Below are 22,189 nucleotides of genomic sequence, written 5' to 3'. Positions count from 1 at the left end.
TTCCTGCCACTGCTTAGGGTAAGGAGTCATTCCCTTGCTACTGTGTGGGGTCCCTCTCATGGGCAACAGTTCTCTGCGAACTGCTGCAGTGTGGGTCAGTGCTTCAAGGCAGGCTGCTCCAGCGTGGGTCATAATCCTACCAGGAAACCTGCTCCAGTGTGGGCTCCTCTCTCCATGGGTCTGCAGGTCCCTGCCAGGAGCCTGTTCCAGCACAGGCCTCCTGTGGGGTCACAGCCCTCTGTCAGGCATCCCCCTGCTCTGGTGTGGATCCCCTCCATGGGCTCCAGGAGGATTTCTGCATCCCATGGTGCTCTATGGGCTGCAGGGGCACAGCTGCCTCCCTGTGGTCTGTGCCATGCTGGGGAATCTCAGCTCAGTGCCTGGAGCCCCTCCAGCCCCTCCTTCTGCCCTGCCCTTGGTGTCTGCAGGGCTGCTGCTCTCACGAGTTCTCACTGCCCTCTCCTCTGGCTGCAGTTACATCCGTGCAGTAACTTCCTTTTCCCTCTACTTGAATATGTTATCACAGAGGCTTTGCCATCACTTCTGGTGGGCCCTTGGCTGGCAGCACGTTCATCTTGGGGCCAGCTGGCACTGACCCTGCTGGACATGGGGAAAGCTTCTGGCAGCCTCTCCCAGAATCCACCCTTGCAGCCTCCCTGGTACCAAAAGCTGGCCATGCAAACCCAATGCAGTGTCCTAATAAAAACCACAGTTTAATTATCTAAAGATTGTGTAGTGTTTTATACTCATGCTTTTTTTTCTGTAAGTTTTAAAAATTTTGATCCCTTTGTGTAATGCTGCACAAGGAATATTATAAATCTGTCAGGTTCACCCACTGATCCTACACTATGCTTTTTGAATCTTTAGTGAGGGAATTTAGCTTCCCATTTTTTTCTTCTTCTCCTCTTGTTCCTTCTATTTCTTTGGAAACTTTGTATTATCCCGTTTTTCCCATGCAACTTGACTGAATCAAACTCAGAGGAAGGAGGGGGGAACAAGGTACAACTGGAAACATTGCCTAGTTGTGCATGTAAAGATAACTCATTGGATATTTGTGCTCCTTAGCTGGGAAAACCCTTTTTAAGAAATGTAAACAGCTGAAATTCACAGTTAAATACAATTTTGCAAAATTCTGATGTACCAATTTCAATCTTACAGTAATTTTTTTTATAGTAGCATTTTATGCTGGTACCAATAATACTGGCAGTGCAGAAATAAAGGACTGTTTATTAAAAAAAGAAAGCCAAAAGCAGCTGCTGAAAGAAAATGCGGTGGTAGTGAATAGTATTGTCCCACCACCTTGAATTACATCTCTCTTTAAATTCTTCCTCTGGACAGCTCCTGTTGTTCTACTAAGTAGTTTGTATTTTGAGGCAAGGGTTTTGTGCTAATGCAGCTTCTGAAACAATTTGTTTGTAGGGTAAGCAGCAGTAATGAGCACAGCTTTCTGAGCTGTTACAGATGTACCCAACCTGTGCTAGCTGCACAGTGCAGCAAAAATCATTTGACAATACTGAGGACAAAAGTGCTGCTACTGTTACTGTTTTCTATAATAGATATGGTCATTACTTGATATCACAGGCAGTAGCTGTCACAAGCCATTTTTCCTGTTAGAAGGACTGTAATTTTTCTCTTTTATAGTTCAAATTTCACTGCATTAGTGTGCTGACCATAATGGCAGTGACTTTCTGAGTTACTGTTTTTTTGCTTCTTTTTATAGTAGATTTTGTATAGAACGTGGAAACTGATTAAAATGACCAAAATAAAAAATGAAAGTGAGAAAAAGTTCAGTTTTTTCTTTTTCTTTCTTGTTGCTTTGACTGCTTTCTGTTATTTATTAGAATTTGAGACAATTTAGTGACTGTTTTTCAGGCACTTTTCTTCTGAGTAGTGGAGAGATTGCAGTCTTAGTGGGATGATGAATGACTTGTGGGCCTTCTCCTATGGAGTCTCCACATATTCCTTCAGAATATTTTTGCTGTAAAATAGTTTTGTAATGTCAGTTACTGCTTAAAATGTCCTCTGTGTATTGTGCCCTGGTAGATGTTAGAACGCATTCAGCCTTTTTTCTTGAAAGGAGATTTCTGGGTAGAAGAGTTGGGGGTGGTGAATCTCCACATTCTTTAGTTCCTTGATGTTGCCACTTGGTGAGTGCCTTGGGGAAACATAGATAGGCCATCTGTGGATTTCACTATTTCTGTGGATTCATTCATTAGTTGCTCTGGAGTCTTCATCACTTTTCCCCCCTACTTTCTTTTATGATGCTAGTAACTTTTGTGAAATTTAAATGGTATTTAATTCTGAACACCTCCTGGATGTTCTGCAAGAGCCAAAAGTTATGAAGTAGCAGTATTCTTGCATGGCCACTTGTGGCATTCATTGACACACAGATAGCTCAGACTGGTTTACTGTGGGGCCTGGGACAATGTGATGACAAGTGAGATGAAATTGGTCTCTGATCAGTTGTAGTTACTGGCTTCAAGTCAGTTATACTGCATTTCTTGTCTGATGAGGCTTGCTAACAGCATAAGCTGGTGAATCTGGTGTCCTTGTCCTTAAAAGGTTAGTGAGATTTGAATGAGCCAGGTGTCCTGGCGCTGGCAGGATTTAAATTATGCTACATTTTTATTAGAGTACATGAATTTCTGATGATGCATCCTGCTTAAAGCGCTTTTATGAAAAGGTTTACAGGCTGATTTTTACTGGAAATTATTCTTACTCATACTTTAGGAATTAAATTTTCATACATCTGATTACTTTTAAGAAAGTTTGAAGTATATACTCTATGACTAGTAGAAAACTCATAAGAAACCTTACTTTCTTTTATGCAGACCACGTCAAAATTAAAGATGAAGAAAAAAGCAACTAAGACCCAAGAAGCCAAAAAAATCTTGAAGAAGAAATTTAAAGTTAACACAAAAATAGTTTTTACTGAAGATGGAGAGGTAAGATCACTTAAAAGTAATTGTATTTTTTTGGGAATTGAAGTTTCTATATTTCTGTATTCTATTTGTAGTTTCTATAAAGTCAAAAATGTACTTTATAATTGTATAAAAAGACACACTGCTAAAAAATGTGTGGTATTTGTAATTGGCTTACCTTTTGCAAAAGAGTTCAGCTTCCATTTAGAATTCAGTTCCAGGGAGAAAAAGAGAAATGTTGAGCACTGACCTCTTTTCATCTTTGTATGTATAAGATACTTGTATGAGAGCTGTAAGTGGATGTACAGAATTGTATCTCTTTTCTGCCTATTATCTTCAATTTCAGGTGGAATCAAGAGCTTGGATTTTTTTCTCACAGAAATGTAAAACAATTTTCCTGTAGCTGTTTGCTAAAGCTCCCCCAAGTCTTGAGTTAATGTACTGGAATTGAAAGAAGAACCTGGTTTTCTTCCCAGTATTCACTATTTCTAGATTAAAAGTTTTGTTACAAAAGCTAAGGAAGTACCAAATTTTGGCCTACTGGTGCTGGTGTAGCAGTGCTTGGAAATTTTCCAGTTATTTAATTTGCTCTTTTAGTAGAGCAATAGAAAAATTTATTGACTTTATACTGAAAGGAACTATTGTGGATGCTGGTCACTCTAGGGTTTCCCTGTGGAAATAACCTCACTAGCAAATGTCCACATTCCATGAACTTGTCTATAATTTGATTTCACAGCTTCAGATGCTGTGCATGTTGTTTTTTCCATTTCCAGCAGTAAGATAAAAGTAGGGTGGGTTTTTGCCCCGCTTTATAATAATTTCAGTAAGGCATAAAGAGAGGTCACATTTACAAGTATATAATTTGCTTTTTTTTCTGACAAAATAAAGCATTTTATATTGCAGGTGAAGGGAGTGTAGCCATATGCATAATTACTGACATTAGGCAGAATGTAAAAGGTTTTTGAGGTTGCCCCATTGACTGAAAACGATGTCAGATATTTTTAGATATTCAGAAGCTGTTGTGTCAACTTAGAATTCATATGCAAATGTTTTAGGTATCTATGCAATGAAGCAAAAAGGGGGAAGAATTGGGAGAAAAATAATCACAAAGATTGTAGTTTGAAAAGCAGTACAATAGAAAAGGGGTGACATTTAAGGGAACACAGAATTTGCATCTGTGGATGTTGTTCTTGCTTTTTTTCTCCCTGAGCTGTGTAAAATTGTGCATTGAAATTTTACTGTTCTATTCTGCATGCTTCTCTTTGATAGTCCTCTAAAAATGTCTCTTTCTAGAAAATACAACTGCACAAACTCAATTTTACAAAAGGATGTGAAACAATGGGTTGGATTTATCTGTACCTATTAAATAAACAGCCTGTGTGCATTAGGGAGTCCTAAATGTGCATTTGTACTGAAAAGCATTCTATATTTTCTGCCATGTACTTTCCTTTCAAGAGTTAGTACTCTACCAATCCATGAGCAAGAATGATTTTGCAAAGACTTTCCCTTGAAGGTGTGTGCTCATATCCTGAAGTATAAGCTACTAGGTCATAAGATAGATGGGGATATTTTTTGGTGAATATATAGTCTTTGTCTTGAATTCAGTTTCAGATATTTAGGGGAACCTGGATGTGTTCAGTGTGTCATCCATCAAACATTTCATCAGCATGAGTCATCAAACATTTCCAATACAGTCTTAGTACAATAACCAAAGAACCCTTCCATGTCTGTTCTCCTTGCTCCCCTCAAAACATGAACCTGCAGTCATGTTTTTTTTGTTTTTCTTTTTGTGTATTCTGGAATGAAGGTTTGTCTAATTTTTGTCTTGGTTAATATGTTGGAATGTTGATTATTTACATGAAAAGTACTGTTTAGATTTACTGACATTTTTTTCTGAGAGTCATTTCTTGAGAGCAAGTAGTTTTTTCTCCCCAAATGAGTAGCAGGATTAGAAATTACTTGTTCTAATCAGGAAAGTGGACAAAATAAGGGAAGAGACTGAAGTGAGTTCACTAAACAATAATGTGAGCTAATGAAGACACTTACTTTAAAATAATAATTTTAAACGGAATGTGGTGTTAAATAAGGTCTATTAATTTGTTTCCCTTGCAGATGACTTTTTTTATTTGGTGTGAAAAAAAAATGTATTGGAATGTTTAAGACACCAAAAGTGTGATGTGGAAAAAATGATTCTAACCATTATTTTTCTTGCTGGCATCTCTAATTCAGTTAGTGCAGCAGTGGCCACCTGTGCAGAAATCCAATTTGGCACAAGCAGATGAGGAAGATGATGCCAGTGGTATCAACTTAGATAAAGCCAAAGAAATCCTGCGTGAAGAAGACAAATTTGACAAAGAAGAATATAGGAAGAAAGTAAAGGAAAAACATAGGGTAAGTTGATTTCTACCTCAGTTACTGATGTACAGAAGTACTGCCCTGTGGATTGCTCAGGTTTTAAATACATAGTGAAATAAATGTAGTACAAGTTCATTTAAGTTCTTCAGTTTTCTTCAGGACTACACTGCTCACAGGAAACTTTTAATAGCTGGATAGCACAAAGCCTTATTCAGCATTAAGTGTTGGTAACAGTGGAATTTTATCTACAACTTTAAAGTTAGGTAAATTTAGTAGGAGTATTTTTTTTTTAAGCAGTGTTCACTGGAAGGGTTTGTTTCACCAAAAGAAAGTATTATTAGGCATATATGCTCTAAAACCTGCTGGCAGTGAAAGAGTATCTCTGAAATGTCTTCAGACTACCATTTGCTCAACATTTAGTGTCACGTTTCAGCTAGGCCAAAGTGTTAACATTTTGTGTTAGTGTGCTTAGGGCTATCAGAATTTACTGAATGAATTACTCAAACTACATTATATGATTTTGGCTGTGACTTGAAAAAAATCTGTATCTGCAGTCTGGCTTCTCTCTGGTGTTTAAAAACCTTTAAAAGTTGCAGACCACAAGTTTTCCACCTACTTCTCTATTATTCATTATGGACCAAATCTGGGTTGTCTGACCTTGCTGTGTACCTGCCATATAGAACAGAGCTGTGTCTTTGAGCTCAGGGGTCCTTCTGTTAGTGATTGTGAGATGGGTATGCCATTCTCCAGATAATGGATACTTGTAAGATTCCACAACTATGTGTTGTTAAAGGCCTGATTTATACTCAAAGCTTCAAATTTCTGAAGTGTTAAAAAGTGTTGCTTTATTGTCCTGTTCTGTAAATGCTGACTTAATTTAGTTTGACTTTCCACTGATTGTAAGTAGTTAGTGCAAGATCTTCCTGTGTTTGTGAGTGTTTGAATTGGAACAAAATAATTTGGAAGGAATTTGTGAAAGTTTCAAGTCATGTTTTGGCTATGAAGTATCCTAGCTAATGTCAAAGTGTACTTCACACATTTAATGTGAGTCTGCTCCTCTAGTCCTGTTGCAGTCATTTGACAAATACAAAAAAACTCACATCATTTTTAGCAAAGGGTTCCAGTTGATAGGAGGTGAAAAGAAACCATGTTTGCTGTGCTCTAAGTGAAATAATAGTCGTTTACAGAAAACAATGCAATCAGATTTCAAGGATGCACTTAATGAACAGGGAAGGAGAGACCGATTCTGTGACTTTGCAGTCAATCTCTTATTCACTAGCAGATTCATAGAGTTTGAGTGTAGGTTTGGCATCAGACTTCAATGATAAAATACTTAATCTCTTGGTCTGTTAGCGCAGCTTCATTGTTATAGTGCTGAGGGGAACAAACGATGTTGACCACATATTTCCCTGCACTGAAGAAAAGTACTTAAACTGTGGAGATACTATGAAAAGAGAATGCCTCTTTTCAAAACTGAGACAGACAAAATTACCAGACTGGCCACATCAATATCATTGAGTTTTTTTAATTATAGAAAGTGTCATACGTGAAGCTTCTTGCAGATTAGTGCATGAGTATTTTTCACACTCCACCTATTATCCTTTATAAAATGAAATAAAATAGATGATAGTATACAAAAAGAAGGAAATAAATGAAATAGATTAAAAAAAAAAAAAAGAAGACTTCTGTTTGACATCCTGTGAAATGATTGTCTAGTATTAAGGGCTGCCATTCAGTCACTGCATGACTGACACACATCTGACATTGTTCCGATTTTTTTATTTGAAACTTCACAGTTTGAGGTGAAAAATACATCATATGTAAATTCTCTGTACATAATTAAGTATTCAGTTACCTGATTGTCATTTAATTTTTGGAATAGTCTTATAACAGTTTAGAATTATAACATCCAACTTTAAATAAGATGAAACTTGCAAAGAAAGGGCAGGAAGGTGATGGGTGTTTCTCTGGTAGAACTTCATTTTTCGTCCCATTGTCTCACTAACCTTTGTGGGTAAAGATGAAACTCTCTCCCCACTACTACATTGGTATCCTGAATGAAGGCATTCAGGATACCAATTCATTTCATGTATTAATTAATACAGGTTATATAAGGTAAGGCTGACATACAGATTGATTCTCTTGCTCTTCCTTATTACTGAGTCATCCATTTATGTATGGGATTCTTGATAGTCAACTGTTGCTGCTTAGGAAACAGCTGTAGTAGTAATTATAGGGAAAATATGCTAAGCCCTGCTCTTTTGTCTCATCCAAGGAGAGACAGGCATACCTCCTTCTTTTTGGATCAACTTTAACTGGTCCTGTGACCAGAAGATTCCTTCTTCCAGTGATTCATGAAGAAGCTACATAGTTACTAGGTAGAGAAGATACTACTGAATTTTTTCATTACCAGAAAATGTGCATTTTTTAAAATTCACACTGTAGGGGAAGGTTCTGTGGCATAATTCAAAAATCATAGGTAAATGTCATAGATAAACATTATTTTAGCTATTTCAGTCATTGTTTTTTCACTGATGCTTTTGGAATTTATTGTGTTGTTAATGGGCAAGTCATTTATCCTTCATTAACGAAAGAATGCCAGGGGAAGATGTGAAGTGCCTCACGATAAAAGGATAAAAGCGAGCTACATGGCCATTTTCACAGTGACTTCCCAATGGTATTTAAAAATTCTCCCACCTCATAAGGTTTGCCTTCCCAAAAGATAATTGCTCAGCAGCAGATACTAGTTGAGTCTGAATTTCTGTTTAAAAGTTTGGTTGTTTATGTAAGCCTGACAGGCAAGTGGTCTAAGTTATTTCTTGCCCTCATTAAGAGCGAGAGGGTGAAACCTAAAAGATGAATATTCAACTGTGTTACCAGTAAAGGGTGTGAGAGCAGTAAAAAGACTAAGAGACTTGATTTTCATGACTTTGGATTTTGTGTAAGTGCGTCTGTCTTAGTGCCCTTTCTTGTGTCATTGAAAGAGGAGCTTTTTAAAGTCACATACTTTAATCCCATCTTATATATCCCTTTGCTGGCATTCAGCAGAACCCTTTATACAAAGTCCTAAATCCATCACTTGTGACTGTCATTGCTTCTTTTTAAATCCTCTGTGCTTCACTTTGAGCCAAAATACATCATGTCATAACATGAACTTTGTTATCTGACCTGTCCTTTCTGCAGTAATGCTAATTATTTAATTCCTATCTTTGTTTAAATTTCCTTCCTGCAAGCAGACTGCTGAAGATCTTTGTCCATTTGACATGTTCCAATATCAGATGTGACAACTTTGTTTCTTGGTTTTCTGACTTGGCTGCTGAATTCTCCTACAACTCTCTTTTTCCTAGGTTTTTGAAAAAGCTATGGCTGAATCTTTCCTTTCTGCTTTTGGTTAACATTTTCATTAACTTAACTTTCTTCTGTTCCTTCACTTACATCAAGTTTCAAATATATCTTAATTCATATTTCTTCCTCTTAATTCCTTTTCTTCCCTACTGCAGCTGATACCTGCAGTAGTTTCCTGGTGCGTGTGTGTGGCAGTTGTTTTGGTTTTTTTTTTTCCCCTTTTAAATCAAGTTTTGAAACATGCTAAATCTATTAAAGTTATTAAGATTAGCAGACCACTAGAGACAAATGCATTTTCTTTCTAATTAATCAAATGTAGCAGTCCGATACTTGGTTATTTACATATAATCATAAAGTCCCCTCAAGCTGAATGTGTGTTAATAGGTCTCTACATTGACTTTGAAATGGTGACTTATAGTAACAAAACAATTTACAGAAGGCTATAAATGCAGATGTTTTTTGATCTGGGTTTTTTTATCTACAGGTGGGTTCACGTTTTGATTTAGATAATGAGTGGATGTAGAAAAAGCAGCATTTTCATTAAGCTTGTACTTTTATAGGTCATCTTCAATTGAGAATCCCTTTGTTAAGGTTTCTGCAGTATAATCTTGAAGATTAGAGGTCTCTGGGAAAAAAAAGTTAACTTCTTAAAATCAAAGCATCTCTAAAATAGCTTTTTTTTTTTTCTAAGGCAACATGGCACATAAGCTTATTATGAACTTTCCTTGCAAAACTGTTTCTGATGAAGAACAAAACTATTCAGAAGTATCCACAGGCCATTGCTTTTAAATCTATTTGTGAATGTAATTTAAATGAGCACAGTTTCCTGTATGATCAGAAAAATGTTTTGATGCATTCATGAGATGCTCGGATTAGAAGAGTTGTGTGTTGCAGCGCCTTAAGGCTTGTGGCAACTTGCAAAGCATCTACACTATAATTAGGTTTCCTTCATGAGTCTCACATTTTATTATCCTCTCCTTGCTCTGCAAATATGGAAGAACTGAAAATCAGATGGATAGAAGTAAATAAAACTCTGAGGTATAATTGTAATGTAATTAATGCTTACTGAAGTATTGGAAGCAAAGTAAGTTTTAGTGGTTGAGCACAAGGGAAGGACAGTAACACTGATCAAGATGATGTGAAAAGAATTCTGCATTAATGGCTATTTAATGAAAGCCATTTGAAATGTGTATAATCTTATAAACAACAATAAAGGGGAAAAGTGAATAAACTATTCAGAACATGTTTTGGCACTCCATTTTTCAAGTTTTCAACTGAAAATGCAGTGTTGTTAGGAGGAAAATAGCGGCAGAGAGGGATTCATCTCACTTCTTAATAACCTCTTTTTCCCTGTACTAACTCAAGCTCAGAAAAATGCCCGTTGGCGATGAAGGAGAAATGAACAGGAGCCTTATTTCTTACCTCTCTTTCCCACCAGTACGATAAGCTGTGAATTTTGAATGATCACTGTGAGAAGAAGGCTAGAATATTTTTTAAAATATAATTTTATTTGGGCAGTATTAGTAGAAATCAAGCTGAGACTGTGTTCATGGGTCTGATACTGCTAGATGCAGTAGTTCTGTACCTCCCTGGAAGACCTTAAACAAATATATTTATAGAGAGATGACTCAGTTAGACTGTGGGTGACAGGGGATCTTTCAGAAGGTACTGCACTGTACCACAAGTCTGTATTTTAAATATAATATATCCTTTGTTTTTTTGAGATTCCTTGCACAATCTTCCTGGGATACCGATGCTGCTCTATGGAATCTGGAGATATTTTGTGGCCCTTGTGCCACTGAAATGATCTTGATTTGTACCGCTTGATGTTTAGGGCTGTATGTTCTCAAAGTTTTGCTTATGCTGTTCTTAGTTCAGTAGGAAATAAAGAATTATTTTAGAAACTGTAACAGAATACCTCTCTTTGGTTTGTCTCTTGTGCCCTAAATGCATTTGTTAGTGGCATAGTGCATAATTTTAATAAGAAGCAAACACTGCAAGGTTTTACCCTTTGCATGTTTGCACTCCCAAATACTATTACTCTATTAACTGTTTCCAAGGCTAAAAGAGAAAATTCTTTGTACCAGACTTAGGTAGGGACTATAATAAAATAAATAGCTTTCATTTTCACAAAGAGTGTATTGAATTCTGATTAAAATTCATTTTTGAAAATGGGAGATGACAGACTCATAAAGGACCCAAATCCCTTGGGTTTGAACTCAGGCAGTTTCATCTGCAGGTGTTTTTGCTGAAGCCTGCTGCTGTTCCAGGCTTCAGAGTGACCGCCCTGCACGTGTGTTGCACAGAGGGACACACGCACACGACACACTCTGGATATCCACAGAGACAAGAGAGGCTGCACTCACATAAACATGCACAGCACAGGCAGCACAAGCTTATTTCTTGTTGACTGATAAGGGCTGATGTTCACCAGCAGGACTAAGAAGATCTCATCACTCCTTTGATTGATAAGTGCACTCACCAACACATTAAATAGTAAAGTGGATCCTAAATATGTCTCATTTCATACCTACATCATAGGGCCCTTGTGTAGTCACTGTCCTTGGGTTTTTCTTCATGCTAATCTTTCTGCTCAGTCTTATAGTACCTTTCAAATACTCAATTTGAAATTTACTCTTTCCCATGAGGCTGATAAACATAGATAACCTGTTTTCTCTTTTTCTTACAGATTACAAACTTTTGTGTGAATCTTCCCAATATTGTGTTTGTGCAGTTCCTTAAGTGCTCATCTGCCAGTGACTTACGAGTTCACATCTTTTGCTACTGTCTGCCTTACTGCTCATTAGGGTTAGAGTATTTCATATTCACTTTAGTACTTTTTCTCTTTCTTGTCTTTGTCTCAGTTGTAACAGGCTGTCATTGCAAACTGCACTTTTACATTCAGCGTATTCCTACCATCAATGTGTCCCTAGGACTTACTCCTTCCTTTGGCAGCCGCATTCCAAATGGAGCTGTAGGCTCTGCCTCCCTGCTTTTGCAAGTGATTTCTGTTGATGGCAGAGTAGTTTTGATTGAAACATGTTTGGTTTATAGTTTTATAAAATAATTCTACAAGTTGTAGTGTGTTGTAATTAATCATTGAATAACGTATATCATGCTCAAGAAATGGATAAGATTCCACAGGGTTTTTTTTTATTTTATAGAATAGATGTTATATAACACAAGCTGTTCAATATGGTTGAAGATAAATGATTGCATGAAAAACAGTATTTTTAGTTTGAAATCAGTCATTAGATTAATTTTAAAAGAAAGTTGCATCATATTTCCAGGGAAGTAATCTGGAGGAGTAAAAAAATTGCCGTGCAGGATTATGCTCTTTATTAAATAAAGCACCTGAATAGTCCTGCACTTTGAGGTGGAATTTGTCAGATTACCATGTGTACAGTTGGTTTAATGTGGTGCTGGGTGAGAATGATAAAATTCTCTCACGTAAAGAGTATGCCAGTGTAGGAGCAAAATATAAAGGGAAGGAGGTTACTGTTGAGAGGAGTGCTCAGCTGAACAGCAAGGAAGAGTATAGATGGAGAGATGTGTAAAATAAGTCAGGGAGTATTACTTTGTTAGAAAGCCTGTCTGAGCTCTTCCATAGCTCTTGTGTGCAGGCAGTGCTGCTGTTATGCTCCAGATGCACAGCTATTAAGATAAGGGGGATGGACACTGAGAAATGGGTTGACAAGCATCCTGTTTCAGCCTTAGCTGCAGCATCCATCTGGTCTCCCTGTGGTGCCAGTGGAGGTAAGGGCTTGCTTGTTTATCTTTCCCTTCAACAGCTGAATGGGCTACACTTAGAGCTTGAAGTGTCCTTAGATGTTTTCTAAGAGTCTTGCAGCAAAATCAGAGTTTTTGACCTCATCTTACTGGTGTGAAAAATAAGAAAACGAGATCACAGGTGACAGAATATTCTGAGTCCACAAGGACTATTGAATCCAGCTCTGAAGTAATGGCCCATATGGCAATTGATCCCACAACCTTGATATTCCTAGCACCAGGCTCCAACCAGCTGGTTTGTGTACATGCTAGTTAGATGAATGCCGGGAGGACACAGCTGTGGGTGGAGGCTGAAGTAGTTCAGGCATAACCCTAAAGTGCACCTTTACCAGCCCTAGTGCTGTAGGGGAGCTTCCATGCCAGGCTGCTTGTCCTGCTGAAGGATGCACTGGAACAACAGCCCAAAATGCTGACCTCTGTGTGTAAGGCTCTATGAGGCTCCCTTTGCTTGCTGAGGATCCCAGTACTGCTGGGTGCCTGCACGAGCAGGCACAGATACCTGAGGGGCTTCTCTGCCTTCTCTCAGAAGCCCTGGGCTTTGTGGTTTGTGGAACCCTAACCCTGGCAGAGCAGTGAAAGCAGCCTTGGGCTAAGGCTGGCTCGAAGGAGAAAGCTGTGTAGGCAGCCATGTTGTGGCAGTTCTGTGTTCCCCTTGGCATGCCTTTTCCAGCTGCAGTGTGCTTGGAGCCCTGGGCTTTGTGGTTTTCCTGGTGTTTGAGCTGGGTGTTTCCTTATAGGTGGCTGCATTAAGACAACTCAGGAACCTGTGACCTCTGTTGATAATGAATTTTCCACTAGCATCATCCCTTCAAAGGCTAAAGCAGCCACAAAATGAGATAAAGGGCATCATTGCTAATTTTCGTCTACTTTTCTCTAGAATATACTAGCATGGTTTGCAGTGTGACTTCCATTGATTTCTTGTTAAAATTTTAGTTCACAACTTTAAACATTACTTTTAATCATTACCTAACTAGTTAGTTATCTACCTTCATTCATCATGTAATTCAGTTGTAGCTGTATTTTGAATTAGTTCTACCTTTATCTTGCACTGTATGTGTTTGTGTATGTGTAGGTTCAGTCCCACCACTCTCACAGTAAACAATTTCTTTGTAATCTTCAATCTAAACTAATCTAAATCTCTTTCAATTCAAAGCCTTTACCCCTTGTCCGGCCCAGTACATGCCATTGTAAAATGTTGCTTTCCAGCTGACTGACTGGAAGGCCACATTTAGGTCTAACCAGAGTCTTTTTCAGGCTGAATACTCTGAACTCTCTCAGCCTGTCTTCATATGAAATGTCTTCCAGCTCTCAGATCATCTTCATTGACCTTCTCTGCACCCACTCCAGCAGGTCCCTGTCCTCCCTGTGCTGGGCCCCAGAGCTGGTGCAGCCCTGCAGGTGGGCTCTGAGCAGAGCAGAGGGGCAGAATCCCCTCCCTGGCCCTGCTGCCCACCACTGGATGCAGCCCAGGACACGTGTTTGGCTCTCTGGGCTGTGGGAGCACACTGACAGCTCATGGCCAGCCTCTCATCCATGTACATGTTTAAACCAACTCACTTAAAAGCTTTAGAAAAACTTCCCTATCCTTAAAACCTACTCACTGGGAAAGGAATCATTTTGATCTTTGTCCACTGGTTTCTTGTGTTGGTTTTGTTCCAAGAATATCCTTTTAAGGGTCAGTTTCTGCCAGCTTCTGTTTTCTTCTTTTTAATGAGAATACCTTTTTCCCACTGCCTCTAAGACTTTTTCCAGTGCTTGTTTAATGATCAAGATTGTCCATGTGCTGTTTTTCACATGCATTTGATGGCTCTGTGTTGCCTTAAATTGGTGATTACCAGGTGTTTCAGTTTTCCTGCATTTAAATAAACATCAGCTTTACAGATGAGGCTTACATCATTATGTTTATATAGCTTGTTGCTTAAAGAGATTATTTAATAGGTTTCTAAAACCAAACCTTGAGATTTAAAAAAAAACCTCACAACAAAACAAACACAAAATAATGGCAATGGTTTTGCTTTTTTCCTGAAGGTATTAAGATTTATTTAATAGTTACCAAAATTATAGTTATTTCTTTTTTTTTTTTTAAATAGTATTCAAAGAAATACTAATAAGTTTATTCAGTTCAATGTTTGAGTTAGGAATGTTAGTTTGTTTTGGAGTGTTTGTTAGGAATGTTAGTTGGAGAAGTGCTTGCACGTAGATGGTTTTCTAGTTTTTGTAAGGCGAAATATTAAGCTACATGGCAATATAAATGTAGCAATGAGCCACGAGCATGGAAACAATTCAAGCTTGGTGTGAAATCTTGGAGAAGAAAACTGTGGGAAACACATTTATTAAGTCAGTTTTCAAGCACATTTGTGCTTCAAAATTTTGGTGGAAACCAGCTCTTGACTATTGCAATGCCACTGTATGAGAACTGCTCTGAACTTTTGAACAACTCTGTGTTTTCTGTAGCACAACTGACTGAATTTAGCTGCGTCCCACTAAAATAACAAAAGACAGTTGGATACCAAGACAAGGTTCCACCATTGACCAACATGGATTTGCAAACCACAGCCAGATTTTTCCAGGCAATGGAATGATTTGTTCCAGAACTTGGTAGACCATTACCTCGGCTGTTAAATAGAATGGGTTGGTAACTCCAAATTATGGCATCAGTATGTAAAGGAATAGTTACTAAAAATCTAGTGTTAAAATGATGGATCAAAACCTGAGGGAGTTCTTGAGTATTTAAATAAAAAGACTTCAGAGGACTCAGATGAGCATGAAATTTTTCCAGGAAATAGATTTGCCACAGGCTTTTTTAATGCTCTCAGAGCTAAATATGCCATAATATGCATTAGTTTTGTTGAGTGAAACTTTGATTTCCCTTCAGGTAAGGAAATGTAAGAGGTCAGTGAAATTTTAGGGTGGAAAAACAGCAGCTTGTCACCAGCTAAAAGAATTTATTGAATGTAAATCTGACCTATGCATAAGTTCTTTAAAAGAAAGAAAGGTGACTTTTATTGTACAAATTTTCTACGCCTCAAAAAAGCTAAAAGAAAAATTACTGTGAAACAAAGCTGTTCACAATAGAAATAACAGAAATAAACACTGTATTTTTTTATATTGCAGTAAACCCTCTGTACAATGTCAAATGTACTCCTAAATGTAGAAAGAAGAGAGTCCAAGGGGGAGGGGATTTCCTCTGGGAGGAAATAACTCTGAAAATTGTCGGGCTTAATTTTTTTTTAACTAAAAACTTGGGATTTAAGCTCTCTATTAATGTGTCTTTCACATATTCCTGACCTGACCAGCTAGAGAGAGCTGCTGTGCTACAGTTAATTAATTTTTTGTCTCAAGTTGAGAACGTAGAATGTAAGTGTTAGAATATTTATTTAAGTGTCTTGGAGTTTTAAGAATGAAATGAATTTTTGTTTTCAAACCCAACAGTAGAAGGAAGGGGAGATTAAATGTGAAAAGAAGCCAGTGTCAGACTTCTTAGCTTCATGGTTAAGAGCAGTGAGCATTTCTATCACATGTTAGACACAGCTTTATCCATGGTTTGGGCTCCTTTTAGGCAGAGCTGTTTCTGTTGTCAGTTCTAGTACAAAAGAGTTAGAAGGTTTGCAACTCTTCTTTAAAGCCAAGTGATGTAGCCATATTACATGTTGATGACTAAAAATTTTCATCGTTTTGATTACTAAGGTTATAACCATCCTTTTAAAGTAGCTTTGTAAGAGTGAAGAAAAAAAGATAATTTGCAGTAAATTAAAAAAGCTGACCAAGAAGATCTCTGAGCTGTATAATATATTAATGAAAAACTAAATGAAAAGAACACAATACTAGCCAGTGAGGGTTTGTAGAAATTAGATGTATAGTGAGTTATATGTTTTTAGCAGAGCAGAACCTTGTTTGTAAATACATCTGTGGAATACACTGAAATTTCTACATGGCTTTTCATGTGAGTGTTCTGACTAGTATATTACCATGTCACAAATTAAATGGACCATAACCTCTGGCAGTGGCCATAAGTAAAACAAGAGATTCAACATGGATTTATGGGGAATTTTTCTGTGTGAGAGCAGTCAGGCTGTGGCATGGGCTGATCAGAAATGATGTGCAGTCTCCAGCCTTGGGATTTTGGCATGGCTGGATGAAGCCCTGTACAGCATGGCCTTACCTCAGAGCTGACTCTTCTGTGAGCAGGAAGTTGAACCAGAGACCTCCTGATGTTCTTTCCAGTTGGAATGACGCTGTGACCCTGTGAATGGCCAGTGTTGTTCAGAGTGTGTTAGTGTCAAGCATTGGCTTCTGAAATGCACTCCTAGCTCCAGCTCGGGGCCAGCATGCAGGCACCCTCTGTGAAATCCGCTTTTGTTCCTCACTGACAGAGATCCAACCCCTTTCTCCCCCCTGCTTGGGAGAAAGAAAAGCAGGTCTTGACAGCATCTCCTGGTGATTGCTTCTCTGTCTTGTTTTTCTTCTGTGCTCCTTATTTTAGTCTCTGGACCTATTAACTTTAGAATCTTTTTGTGTCTTCACTGTCCTTTAGAGACTAGAGTTTATAATGCTGCCTGTGTACTCCTCTCCTGTGTCCTTATGTCAGTCTTCTGCTTTCATAGCTGTCTTCTCAGGGCTCTGTTAGAAATCCCTTGAGCAGGAACTTTGCTGCTATATTTGTTCAAGCCTGTAGCTGTAGTTAAAACACTGACATTTTATACACCATAGAATTTTTCCATCAGAATTTTTCTATCCAAAATTTTCTAAACTGTCCAAGTCAAAAGCTGCTTTGTAACATATGGTGTATTACTTTCTACCTATGTTCTCTCTGTTTTTAGGGCTTAAGTTTGAATATTATCACAGTTTTAGCAGAAAAATGAGAGAATCCCAATGGTTACCCCAAAGAGTGGAGAATGTGCAGCTAAACCATGTGGAGTGGAAAACTTAAGTGAATAATTAGAAAAGCATAAGTAAAAAGCATCAGAAACTTACATAAATTTGACTTGGGAGAGAAGAAATCGTAATATGGGTGATCATGTTATCACCATGATGCATAGGACTACTTTGTTGGAGGAACTGCATGTAGACCAGACATTACTTGGTCCTGATGGCTTTTGTTGTCCCATATGATGCACGTGTGGCCTTAAATGTATTTTATTTCTCTCTCTCTCTCTATTTTTTAATTATAATTTTTTATACTTTAACACAATAATAAGACAGACTTTAACACATTAATAAGACAGCTATGTTGTATGTGTCTGCAGTAGCGTGATTTTTTTTTTTTCTTTTAGTTTCGCAGCATGCATTAAAGGCCCTGGTATGTAACCCTGAGTGTATTGAGTTGTTTGAGTCAGACAGCTTTGCACAAAGCATTGGGGAATTGTTTCATTTTGATTTGGAGAGAAGAGGTTGACTTACACAGAAAGGGATTTTGAAAATAAGCTAACACTTGTATAGTGTGGGCAATTGGGAGACTCGAAAATGGCACATACCTGGCAAATGTCTCAAAAGGCCCTGAATTTAGACACCAGTTTTGAAAATCTTGGTGGCTGTGTTCTCTTTTTCCCATGCCTGCAGTCAAACACTGCTTTTCTGAACAACTTTGTGTGATACCTACCAGTATGTTTTGGCAGCATCGTTGTGGTGAAATGGCACCAGGACTACTGAAACTGTAGCTTTCTCCTTACTCCCATGAGTGAGCTGATATGTAACTGCAATTCAGCCTTCTCTGTGCTGAAGTGCTGACCATGGACTGATGTTAATGTCTCCTTTTATGTGAACTTGAGTCTAAGTGTGCTGATGCCAGGGTGGCCTGTATTGCTCAGAGAAACTGAGTTGTATTTCAGAAATATTTTTAAGCTAGCATAAAAGAGCTTCAATACCAATGTCATCAGGATCACTAAGATAAGAAGAGGGAGCCGTGTGCTTTTCTAGAGGATGTGCCCTCAGTTGCATTTCTGTCTTTTCCTCATGAAATAAAGAATTTAAGGGATGTTCAATTACAAGGACCTGACAGTATAAATATAGAGATAATACTTTAGTTGGTGTAATAATAAACAAAACAAGCAGCAATAAATGTCATTTGATTTAAATATCTTGGGCACTTCTGCATGCTGACAGATCTAGCAGGTGGCTTTGGATGAGTTTTTTTTGCATTTAGGTAATTTTCCTTTAGCAGAATCTTTTTGGTTAAGAGATCTTTGTAATGGTTTCTGAGTCAGTGCAATTACTAAGCAAATGCTGTTGTAAAGTGTTTGTTGGTAATGGACATATGAAAGGCAGAAGATGTTTTAGCTTTCACTTCCCAGTTACTTAAGCAATTCTGAAGTTAGGAAAATTTTCATTTTAGTTTAAGTGGATTTTATTTCATTTTGAGTCACTGAGAAATAAGAAAAATTAGATCTCTTGGTATAATTTTAACTACCTTATTTTACAGGCAAATACTAGCTCTGTTGAATTACTCAGCTGCATTATTCCTTTAAGAGTAGCAAGTCTTGGTAAAATATGAGCTTTGATCCTTCTTGTAGTTTTATTATTTCCTTTAAGAGCAAGAAGAATAAATAGTGTCTCATTCAGATCTTTCATGTATTGTTTTCAATAATAACCAGTCTAACGTGTACATTAGAAATACCTAGATGACTCAACATTAATCTTAAAATATTAAAGAAAAATAAAAACAGTGCAAGAGTTTGCTTTAAAACTGTACATCTTGTTTATTTCAGGAGAAGAGGCTAAAGGAAAAAGCAGCAAGGAGAGAAGCCAGGAATAAGAATGCACAGGTAAGGGGTTTTGTTGTTTTGATCAAGCGACTGGTTGAGGTTTGAAATGCTTTTCAAATTATTTCATTGCTTTCTTTAATAAACAGTGTTGTGATTAACTGCTCTTTAAAGGCATTTTCTCTTTGCTTCTCTTTTCTTACTCCCTTCTTCTGATGTGCTTGTAATAATTTGGTATAGAAGGATTCCGATAAAGCATGAATATATATGTTTGTGTGTGTATAAATGCATAAAATGTGTGGAAGCCCTTTGGAATTTCATCAATTTCATCCTCTTCATTATGTATATCAGGTGAGTAACAATTTCAGCTGAAGTACTGATGCCATCTTTTTCTCTGACTTGGGTCATATTTATGATTTGTAGGCAGATTATTTTTTTATGTACCAAATCTCACTCCAACCTTTTTCTGCCAAACTTCTTTTTAAACAGCAAGTATTTACATGGAAGTACATTCCTTCCCCTCATTATCCCAGACAAAACCTGTGTTATCCTTTTCTTCATGTATATGTTACTAATTTCCTAGAGGCTGTTCTAGTTTTTCATGTTGCTTGGATTACAATAAACTGAGTTTCATTCAGCTGCAGTGATTTCTGGAATATGGACATGGGGATGTGTGACACTGCATCTACTTTTGCTACACGTGAATAGTTACAGTTTCTTCTTGACAGTCGGCAAATACCTTACTCCCTTGAGAAAATCGATAATGTTCTTTGTCTGATTTTTGCAAGCTGGCTGTGCTCTGGGAGACTTAAGTGTAGGAAGATGCTGCATTGTGTCACTCTGAAGTGGAAAGTAATTACAGTTTCAGATGAAAAGCCTAGTTATGCTCAGTTTTAAGTATGATTCTGCCTTCAAAGATGGCAAGCTATGAGAGCTGTTGGCATCATGACTCCCCAATCAAGCAATAGAAATTTTCTGCCTGTAATTGAATGTATAAAGATGCATACTTTTTAATGCATTTAGCAAGCATTTTAGGAAAATTACGGAATGAATAATTAACAAACATCTTAATAAAGGGAGAAAACATTGATCAAATCAGGCTGTATCACATTCATGAATACTGCTTGGAAATTTTGCCTCTTTTTAGGGAATAAAATATTATTCAGCAGCTGTGGAAAGAAATCCATTTCTTTCAAAATTATCTGCTTGCTGATGTACGTCTCCTATCCTGTTCTTGGCCAAGCGAATGAATCTGTCAGTGCTATTGGAAAGTGAATGAAGTTGATCCCTGTTGAGGAGTGATTTTTGTGGTGGGGAGGTTGTGTGCCCGTGGGCATGGTTTGGGTTAAATGTGGAGCCTTAGCCCCAAGCCCTCAATTTTATGCACTCTTGCCTCTCTTCTGTGCAGCACTTGCATTTGGAAAGCTGATTTACCTGTGCTGGTCTGGTGTGAGATTGGCACATGCTCTCCTTGAGGGTACCAGCTGTGTAAAGCTGCTATTGCTTTGACTTCATTTTATTCTGGAAGCACTTAGCTCACTCTCTGCAATAAGGTGCAAGCCTCAGGAGCTGACGTGTCTCCTTGATGAAAACTGTTGGGATTTTTCTGTTGTTTGGAGGCTATTCTTGCCAGAACTCTGTGCAGCCAAGTCCTGTCGTTTTCAGTGTGGCTCATTTCAGGGAAAATGCTTCCACTGGGAAAGGCTGCCAGCTTGGACCTGGGCTGTTCATGCCTGGAAGCGGAAGGGAGCAGCAGACAGTAGATAAAGGTGCCAGTTTCTGTCTGCTGGGTGTCTGAGGAATTAATTAAGAACACTGCCTGCTTCTCAGGATCTTAGACATGAGGCCATAGTAGTTAAAGTTCTCCATAGTCTGTGTGGGATATGACTCAAGCAGCTTGTACAGGATACCTAGGGGAATAAAGAAGGAGGAAACGGTAAAACACATAAACTACTGGAACATAAGCCAGTTTAGAAAATATATGCTCTCTAAGTCAGGAGTTCAGAAAATGTTAACATTTTCACTAGAGCTTTCATAATATGTCTTGTGACCCACTTACTCTGCTATACACTAGTACTTTGGTAATTAGTAATGTTTTCTTGAAAGAGAAAGCAATAAGGAGAGCCAAAAAAAGTAGAAAAGGTATTTTTAGCCGTGTTAATGCAGCTTAGCAGCTGGAGAAAAGGACTAGATCAACAATTATGAGTAGCCAGTCACTTCAGAGCAGCTGTGGCCATAATTTGTTTTCCACATCTTTCTGCTTTATCCTCTTGTTTGTTTTATTAATTGTCTCCCTTGGGTTACAAACTCCTTGGGTTACAAAGTATTTTGCTATCTTTCACTAATACACAGCCTGCCAGGTCTGTCATGACCAAACCAGAAATTTACTTTCCCATTCTTAGTATTAAATAATAATTCTTTGTGGATTTAGGGGAAAAAAAAAAAAAAGAGAGGAAAAATTAGAGGAGAGAAGGATGTTCTCTCTTTTCCTCTGGTGCTGCAGGAGCAATTGCAGGGAAGGTTTTGCTCAGCCTTTGTCACGTTGGGACAGGCCAGGCTTGCTGCAACTGGAATTGACTAACCAGATTTTGGCACGCTCTGCTGAGTGTGCCTGAGCAGGAGATTAGATGAGTAGGTAGCTGCAGTGTTATTGACTCCACCTTGGATAAATCTCCATGCAATAAATAAACTAAGTAAGAAGTGAAGACTCTTAAAGGATGCTTTGGAGAAAGTATTTCTAGGTGTTTATGACTGTTAATTAAATTTTCATGCAAAAGACTGTGAAAACAGATAAAACAAGTTTTCTGATATATTCTTAGTGAAGAAAAACTGGAAATTTAAGGTTTTGGATTTTTTTTTTTTATCTAAATATGTTTAATTGTCTCCCATTTTATGAGAATTTGATGTGATATGTACAAATGAAATGTTTTAAGATAAAAAGAAGCAGATACTTTGTCGTCACTCAGTACTGATTAGATTATAGTTCTCAAACCCTCCAACAAATTTCAATACTGTTTACTTGAAGAGAGGTTTCAATACTGTTTACTTGAAGAGAGTCTGGAGAAAATTAGGTAAGAAGTA

General features: G+C 37.8%; 1 protein-coding gene across 1 annotated transcript in view; it reads left to right on the top strand.

Annotated features, from left to right (window-relative positions):
* The window catches only part of DDX10 (DEAD-box helicase 10), a 152,242-nt gene that overhangs the window by 93,643 nt on the left and 36,410 nt on the right, over positions 1–22,189 (top strand). The window contains exons 14-16 of the mRNA XM_064717978.1: positions 2,832–2,945; positions 5,151–5,312; positions 19,115–19,171. Of these exons, the coding sequence (XP_064574048.1) occupies positions 2,832–2,945; positions 5,151–5,312; positions 19,115–19,171 (333 nt within the window). The remainder of the gene's footprint in view (positions 1–2,831; positions 2,946–5,150; positions 5,313–19,114; positions 19,172–22,189) is intronic.

Source organism: Zonotrichia leucophrys, chromosome 1, assembly GCF_028769735.1.
Source record: "Zonotrichia leucophrys gambelii isolate GWCS_2022_RI chromosome 1, RI_Zleu_2.0, whole genome shotgun sequence".
Classification (NCBI taxonomy): domain Eukaryota; kingdom Metazoa; phylum Chordata; class Aves; order Passeriformes; family Passerellidae; genus Zonotrichia; species Zonotrichia leucophrys.
Note: the sequence above shows the minus strand (reverse complement) of the source record. Positions and strands in the feature narration are given on the sequence as shown.